Genomic DNA, 8,883 nt, shown 5'->3' with positions numbered 1-8,883 from the left:
AAAAAAAAAAAAAAAAAAAAAAGGAATTTTGTAAATATATTGAATAGTTACTATGAATTCCATTTTGCTAAGAAAAAATACACAGAATTGTCAATAATAACCCATTGGAAAGTTGCAATTTCATTGCTAAGAATATGTATTTGACCTCCAAATCGAACATTTATTTCCTTTTCTTTTTTCCTTTGCAGATTAACTATTTCCTATCTGTGGTTTCTTCACATCACCTGAAACAATGCAGCAAAATCACAGTGTGACTGAATTCATACTGTTAGGATTAACACAGGATCCCTTGAGGCAGAAAATAGTGTTTGTGATATTCTTAATTTTCTATATGGGAACTGTAGTGGGGAATACGCTCATTTTTGTGACCATCAAGTCCAGCCGGACACTAGGAAGCCCCATGTACTTCTTCCTATTTTATTTGTCCATTGCTGATTCCTGCTTTTCAACTTCCACAGCCCCTAGATTAATTGTGGATGCTCTCTCTGCAAAGAAAATTATATCCTACAACGAGTGCATGACACAAGTCTTTGGGCTACATTTATTTGGCTGCATGGAGATCTTTGTCCTCATCCTCATGGCTGTTGATCGCTATGTGGCCATCTGTAAGCCCTTGAGTTACCCAACCATCATGAGCCGGCAGGTCTGCATCATCCTGATTGTTCTTGCCTGGATAGGGTCTATTATACACTCTATGGCTCAGATGATCCTGGCCTTAAGATTGCCTTTCTGTGGACCCAATTTGATTGATCATTATTGCTGTGATTTGCAGCCCTTGTTGAAACTTGCCTGCATGGACACTTACATGATCAACCTGCTGTTCGTGTCTAACAGTGGGGCAGTTTGCTCAAGTGGTTTCATGATTTTGATAATTTCATATATTGTCATCTTGCATTCACTGAGAAACCACAGTGCAGAAGGGAGGAAAAAGGCTCTCTCCACTTGCACTTCTCACATAATTGTAGTCATCTTATTCTTTGGCCCGTGCATATTCATATATACACGCCCCCCAACCACTTTCCCCATGGATAAGACAGTGGCAGTATTTTATACTATTGGAACACCCTTTCTCAATCCACTCATCTACACACTGAGAAATGCAGAAGTGAAAAATGCCATGAGAAAGTTATGGCATGGCAAAATTATTTCAGAAAACAAAGGATAAATTGAGGGCCTGGCCTGATTACTTATTCAGTCAAATCATGATTTAACTGAGTAAGTATAGATATCAAATAGGAAAGTACCTGAATGTTGTGGGAATAATATACATCATATCTAAGTTTGTGGGTTCCTACGTTTTCTAGTTAACAGGAGCTACGACTACCAAGACATTGTCTTTTGTGCCAGAACTAGGTAGAGTATAGATTAATTCAGGTGATTACGGACCAATAGTCTTTCCTTTTCAGATTATCTTCCTTTCCAGCCATGCATTTTCTAAGGTGTAAACCTGACTATCTCTATGCATTCTAATCTAATGCATCTGATTTTCTTACTTCTTTCCTGTGCTTTTGACCATAGACTGATAAACTCCCTGAAATCTTCAATTTGGCTCCTCCTTTTCCTAACAGCTCAATTCTGCCATTGCTGATTGTGAACTACACATCACAACTCTGTCTACACTGGTTTAATAAAAAGAAAGACATTTATACAATCACAAGTGTTCAAATTTGTGAGCACCCACAAAGAAATATCAAATCCTTCCATAATGCATTTACAATAAGGTATCAAGCTTCCTCCTGAACATTTCTAGGGCAAAGGACCTAACTCAGTATATCAAGATGTCCATTTACATTTTATCACTACTTGGTATTTAAAAAGTTCTGTATTTTTGAGTCAGAGGCTAATATACTGTAGGTACAACATATTTCCTGAGCCTGAAGTGCAGAAGGGTAGAACACAGTTGAAACCAAAAATGGTATGATCTATTGTGTTTAAAGTTGGGTGATGTCAATGAAATAAATAAAATTATCATAGGAATTCAGAAAACACTCACGACACTTGTCTCTAGTGGGTTTAGGGAGAAACTACTACTACTATAGGAAGTTACCTCTTTATATATTCTGTCCTAATAATTGGGGCTGCATAGATTCACAGGTTAGAAGTGGCAATGGAATGTTCATGCCCAGAGTGAGTACAGCAGGTAAAATACTGCACTTTAGATGTTTATATTATGGACTTTTTTTTTTTTTTTTTGAGACGGAGTCTCGCTCTGTTGCCCAGGCTAGAGTGCAGTGGCGCAATCTCGGTTCACTGCAAGCTCCACCTCCCGGGTTCACGCCGTTCTCCTGCCTCAGCCTCCCGAGTAGCTGGGACAACAGGCGCCCACCACCACGCCCAGCTAATTTTTTGTATTTTAGTAGAGACAGGGTTTCACCGTGTTAGCCAGGATGGTCTCGATCTCCTGACCTCGTGATCTGCCCACCTCCGTCTCCTAAAGTGCTGGGATTACAGGCGTGAGCCACCGCGTCTGGCCATTATGGACTTTTAATATTCATCTATTTCAGTGTAATAAAGTGTACCACATCTTTAATAACTTACCAGATTCCACTTCATTTTTAACCTTATTTATCATTATTTAATGAAAATATTACCCATTGAAATTATGTTCTCCTGTCAAAGCTAAATTTAAAATAAATTCAATTGGCCGGGCGCTGTGGCTCACGCTTGTAATCCCAGCACTTTGGGAGGCCGAGGTGGGTGGATCACAAGGTCAGGAGGTCAAGACCATCCTGGCTAACATGGTGAAATCCCGTCTCTACCAAAATTACAAAAAATAAAATAAAAAATTAGCCGGACGTGGTAGCGGGCGTCTGTAGTCCCCGCTAAGACAGGAGAATGGTGTGAACCTGGGAGGCGGAGCTTGCAGTGAGCCGAGGTCGCACCACTGCACTCCAGCCTGTGTGACAGAGCAAGACACTGTCTCAAGAAAATAAATAAATAAATAAAATAAATTCAGTTAAATAACGTGAGTGTTTTATGAGCTCACTTCACTTCGTTTTCTGTGATATAATGTTTCCAGTGTTCACACTAGTGTCCCAAAGTTGACATGTCATACACGAGGAAGGCCATATATTTAATAGACAATGGAAACTTAATAATTCCATTATTAACTTATCTAATATCCTTCACAACAACAACACACATACATACACGCACACACATATGCACACACATACTCTATAAAGGCCTTAATGTTGATTTGCATTGCAGATAAATAATTGAACATTAAAAGTTTAGAAAAAAGGTATATGGGTAAGCACAGGCACAGAAAAAAAAAAGGATAAATTAAAATATAAATAAATAAATAAGGATTGGAAAATAGAATAAGAAGAAGCTATATAGGGGAAGAATATTGAAATGTTTTGTGTATTGTAGAAGTACTATTAGTCAAATCAAAATGGAAAATAAAGATAAAATATTTTAAAAGTTCTTCAACACCATATCCATTCAATGGGTGATTTTGGAGTGACCATCCTCCCTCAAAAGTGATTGACCTAAAAGAAAAGTGTGAATTCTGATTATCTCTTCATTTCAGGAACAAGCAGTGTCTAAATGTGTCCAAACTCTTTGTTTTATTATACTTGTGTCTCACTAAAATAATACGAAGTTTGTTATTTATATTGAAAATTAAATTTTGAGGTGAAAATCTAAAGTTTAGAGAACTGAACAAATTAGTACCTTGAGATTGTCTTGCTAAGAAGTAACAGCATTAAGGTTTTAACTCAGTTCTATATGTCTCCTATGTTAGTAAAAAATCTTAATTCAAACATCTTTTCAAATGGCCAAAATATAAAAGTATTAGGAAGTTGATGCAGTGATTATGAACTGCAATTTTTTTAACTTTAAGATGGGTGGTGGAATACGATGATTAGAGTAGTATGCACCCTAGAGTCACACTGCATAAATCCAAATCCTGGCTTTGCCAATTTAAAGCTTTGTAACTTTAAGAAAATATGTGAAATCTTAGACCTAATTTTATCTGTAAATCAAAAGTTAAAATAGTTTCTATTTTATTGGCTTGTCATCAGAATTAAAGAAAATAATATTCATAAAGAACTTAAGAAAACAAATTTAATATGAGCTTTCATAATAAAATAGATTTTTCAAAAAATTAATTTAAATCTACTTTTTAATTAATAGAAACCATCCATATTTATTAACAATGTTTTTCTTTTGTTTTCAAATAATGTAATTTATAATTGGAAATGAAGTTTAACTGAAAATAGCACAGTCAAGTTTTGTTTTAATAGGATTAAATAAAAACCTAAGAGAATTTTAAATGTATTGGTATCACTTAAAAATAAAAAGAGGGAGTCTTTATGGAACACGTTCCCATATCTGCACATTGGCATCATCAACTTTAAATAGTCCATATGTAAAGGAAAGAGAGGAGCATCCTTCTGATATGAGCATATAAGAGATAATCATAAAGTAGGGCAAAGGGACATCAATTTAAGTTGGTGTCTGGCATGTAACTAAGGTTTAAAATAGGAGAGATAAGAGGTGAACAAACTCTAGATTATCATTTACACATAGTTAATAGCACATAACCTGGAATAGTGTATTCTACTTTTCACTCTTCTGCTGCCTTCTCTATTCTTCATTTCACCTGAATGCTGACACAAGGTGAAAGAGACAGATTATTGAAAATCTATTTATATTGAGGTCCCACAAGAACAATTTTGGTTAACTGATTGGACTACTGAATACTTAGTGAAATTTTCCTTCCTCTTTAATCTTCTTTTCCCTTGCCTTCCCATCTATTTTCTACCATGCTTTGTACACACACTTTTAGAAGACACCATTGAGAGGCAGGGTTGTAAAAACAAAGCAAAATTAGTGGGGAATCTACATGGGTAAATAAGCACATAAAAATATGCTCAACACTATATGTTATTAAGGAATTGCAAATTAAAACAATGAGATACAACTACACCCCTGTTAGAATGGCCAAAATTCAAAATAATAACACCACCACATGTTGACAAGGATGGAGGACAACAGAAACTCTTTTACATTGCATAGTAAAGGAAATGAAAATTGACATTGAAGAAGCTTAAAGTTTTCCAAATAGATTGAACCTAAAAAGATTGCCATAAAGACACATTGTAAATAAAATGTTAGAATAAAAAGACAAAGAGGTTGATCACAGAAAGTAATGTTAGCATCATGGCATAATAGGAGTTCCCCATTTTTACTCCCCTGACGATGACAGAAATTCAACCAGCAACTATCCAGAGGCAAAAAAATACTATCACGAATATCCCAGACCTCGAGAGTGAGTCTGAGAAAGCCTTTTGGACCAAAGAACTGAGGAAAGCCACATTTTCACATCTTCCTCAGCCCAGGAGCCAACTGCAAGTCAGTGTTATCCACGGAGGGAGCGTCTGCCCCCATTCAGCCCCAGCAGCTGCATCATGACTTGACCAAGCGTCAGTACTCTGCTTAAGACTACCCCAGGCTGAGAGTCAAGCCCAAGTCAAAACATATCAAGCATAATCTTAGGCCCTGCCATACTTGTGTGGCCTAGCAGCAAGCCCATCGACCTCACCCAGTTTCAGATTCCAGCACACAGCTCTGCAAAACTACAGATTCCAAACAACCATGGTGCATCTAGGAAAGACAACCTGTCACCTTGCCTAATCAGAGAAGTTTGTAGTGCCAACCAGCAGCTCCGCTTGGTGTCAGAGTGATCTCATCAGTCCATGGAGCATAGCCATCAGTATCATTTAATCTTAGAACACAAAACATTATCCAGCACCACTAGATAACCCAACACCAGGGTCAGCCTGTCTGGAGTTGCTACCAGCCAGCTCATCCAGAACCCAGACTAGACAAATGATAAAGGTTTATCACCGCCAAAGAACAGCTTCAAAAGCAAGAAGAGGTGGTTATCTTCTCAAATGCACTGGCATCAATCTAAGGACACAAAGATTATGAAAAGTCAGGTAAACATGACACCACAAAAGGAACTAATAAAGCTCCAATAATAGACTCAGAAGAAGTGGAGATCTGTGAAACAACTGACAAAAGAATTCAAAATAATCCTTTTAAAGAAGTTCAGAGAACTTTAAGAAAACATAAATACAAAATTAAATAAAATTTGGAAAACAATGAATAAAATGAAAGATTTTACAAAGAAATAGAAACAATTTAAAAGGAAAATCAAAATCTTAGAGATAAAGAATAACTACATTTAAAAATTCAATAGAAACCTACAAAAGCAATCTTGAAAAAAAANCCATTATGGACTTTTAATATTCATCTATTTCAGTGTAATAAAGTGTACCACATCTTTAATAACTTACCAGATTCCACTTCATTTTTAACCTTATTTATCATTATTTAATGAAAAATATTACCCATTGAAATTATGTTCTCCTGTCAAAGCTAAATTTAAAATAAATTCAATTGGCCGGGCGCTGTGGCTCACGCTTGTAATCCCAGCACTTTGGGAGGCCGAGGTGGGTGGATCACAAGGTCAGGAGGTCAAGACCATCCTGGCTAACATGGTGAAATCCCGTCTCTACCAAAATTACAAAAAATAAAATAAAAAATTAGCCGGACGTGGTAGCGGGCGTCTGTAGTCCCCGCTAAGACAGGAGAATGGTGTGAACCTGGGAGGCGGAGCTTGCAGTGAGCCGAGGTCGCACCACTGCACTCCAGCCTGTGTGACAGAGCAAGACACTGTCTCAAGAAAATAAATAAATAAATAAAATAAATTCAGTTAAATAACGTGAGTGTTTTATGAGCTCACTTCACTTCGTTTTCTGTGATATAATGTTTCCAGTGTTCACACTAGTGTCCCAAAGTTGACATGTCATACACGAGGAAGGCCATATATTTAATAGACAATGGAAACTTAATAATTCCATTATTAACTTATCTAATATCCTTCACAACAACAACACACATACATACACGCACACACATATGCACACACATACTCTATAAAGGCCTTAATGTTGATTTGCATTGCAGATAAATAATTGAACATTAAAAGTTTAGAAAAAAGGTATATGGGTAAGCACAGGCACAGAAAAAAAAAAGGATAAATTAAAATATAAATAAATAAATAAGGATTGGAAAATAGAATAAGAAGAAGCTATATAGGGGAAGAATATTGAAATGTTTTGTGTATTGTAGAAGTACTATTAGTCAAATCAAAATGGAAAATAAAGATAAAATATTTTAAAAGTTCTTCAACACCATATCCATTCAATGGGTGATTTTGGAGTGACCATCCTCCCTCAAAAGTGATTGACCTAAAAGAAAAAGTGTGAATTCTGATTATCTCTTCATTTCAGGAACAAGCAGTGTCTAAATGTGTCCAAACTCTTTGTTTTTATTATACTTGTGTCTCACTAAAATAATACGAAGTTTGTTATTTATATTGAAAAATTAAATTTTGAGGTGAAAAATCTAAAGTTTAGAGAACTGAACAAATTAGTACCTTGAGATTGTCTTGCTAAGAAGTAACAGCATTAAGGTTTTAACTCAGTTCTATATGTCTCCTATGTTAGTAAAAAATCTTAATTCAAACATCTTTTCAAATGGCCAAAAATATAAAAAGTATTAGGAAGTTGATGCAGTGATTATGAACTGCAATTTTTTTAACTTTAAGATGGGTGGTGGAATACGATGATTAGAGTAGTATGCACCCTAGAGTCACACTGCATAAATCCAAATCCTGGCTTTGCCAATTTAAAGCTTTGTAACTTTAAGAAAAATATGTGAAATCTTAGACCTAATTTTTATCTGTAAATCAAAAGTTAAAATAGTTTCTATTTTATTGGCTTGTCATCAGAATTAAAGAAAATAATATTCATAAAGAACTTAAGAAAACAAATTTAATATGAGCTTTCATAATAAAATAGATTTTTCAAAAAATTAATTTAAATCTACTTTTTAATTAATAGAAACCATCCATATTTATTAACAATGTTTTTCTTTTGTTTTCAAATAATGTAATTTATAATTGGAAATGAAGTTTAACTGAAAATAGCACAGTCAAGTTTTGTTTTAATAGGATTAAATAAAACCTAAGAGAATTTTAAATGTATTGGTATCACTTAAAATAAAAGAGGGAGTCTTTATGGAACACGTTCCCATATCTGCACATTGGCATCATCAACTTTAAATAGTCCATATGTAAAGGAAAGAGAGGAGCATCCTTCTGATATGAGCATATAAGAGATAATCATAAAGTAGGGCAAAGGGACATCAATTTAAGTTGGTGTCTGGCATGTAACTAAGGTTTAAAATAGGAGAGATAAGAGGTGAACAAACTCTAGATTATCATTTACACATAGTTAATAGCACATAACCTGGAATAGTGTATTCTACTTTTCACTCTTCTGCTGCCTTCTCTATTCTTCATTTCACCTGAATGCTGACACAAGGTGAAAGAGACAGATTATTGAAAATCTATTTATATTGAGGTCCCACAAGAACAATTTTGGTTAACTGATTGGACTACTGAATACTTAGTGAAATTTTCCTTCCTCTTTAATCTTCTTTTCCCTTGCCTTCCCATCTATTTTCTACCATGCTTTGTACACACACTTTTAGAAGACACCATTGAGAGGCAGGGTTGTAAAACAAAGCAAAATTAGTGGGGAATCTACATGGGTAAATAAGCACATAAAATATGCTCAACACTATATGTTATTAAGGAATTGCAAATTAAAACAATGAGATACAACTACACCCCTGTTAGAATGGCCAAAATTCAAAATAATAACACCACCACATGTTGACAAGGATGGAGGACAACAGAAACTCTTTTACATTGCATAGTAAAGGAAATGAAAATTGACATTGAAGAAGCTTAAAGTTTTCCAAATAGATTGAACCTAAAAGATTGCCATAAAGACACATTGT

The 8,883-nt window shown here is 35.2% G+C and overlaps 1 protein-coding gene across 9 annotated transcripts in view; it reads left to right on the top strand.

Moving 5' to 3' along the window:
- Positions 1-2,162, top strand: part of LOC108514874 (olfactory receptor 4C11) — a 416,510-nt gene extending 414,348 nt beyond the window's left edge. For all 9 annotated transcript variants that reach the window (XM_017851397.1, XM_017851394.1, XM_017851395.1 and 6 more), the window contains one exon: positions 189-2,162. In XM_017851397.1, the coding sequence (XP_017706886.1) occupies positions 233-1,165 (933 nt within the window). In that variant the 5' untranslated portion in view covers positions 189-232 and the 3' untranslated portion in view covers positions 1,166-2,162. The remainder of the gene's footprint in view (positions 1-188) is intronic.
- The last annotated feature ends 6,721 nt before the right edge of the window (positions 2,163-8,883 follow it).

The sequence above is a fragment of the Rhinopithecus bieti genome, unplaced genomic scaffold (assembly GCF_001698545.2).
Source record: "Rhinopithecus bieti isolate Rb0 unplaced genomic scaffold, ASM169854v2 scaffold_33444, whole genome shotgun sequence".
NCBI lineage: Eukaryota > Metazoa > Chordata > Mammalia > Primates > Cercopithecidae > Rhinopithecus > Rhinopithecus bieti.
This window is presented reverse-complemented; position numbering and strand designations above follow the sequence as displayed.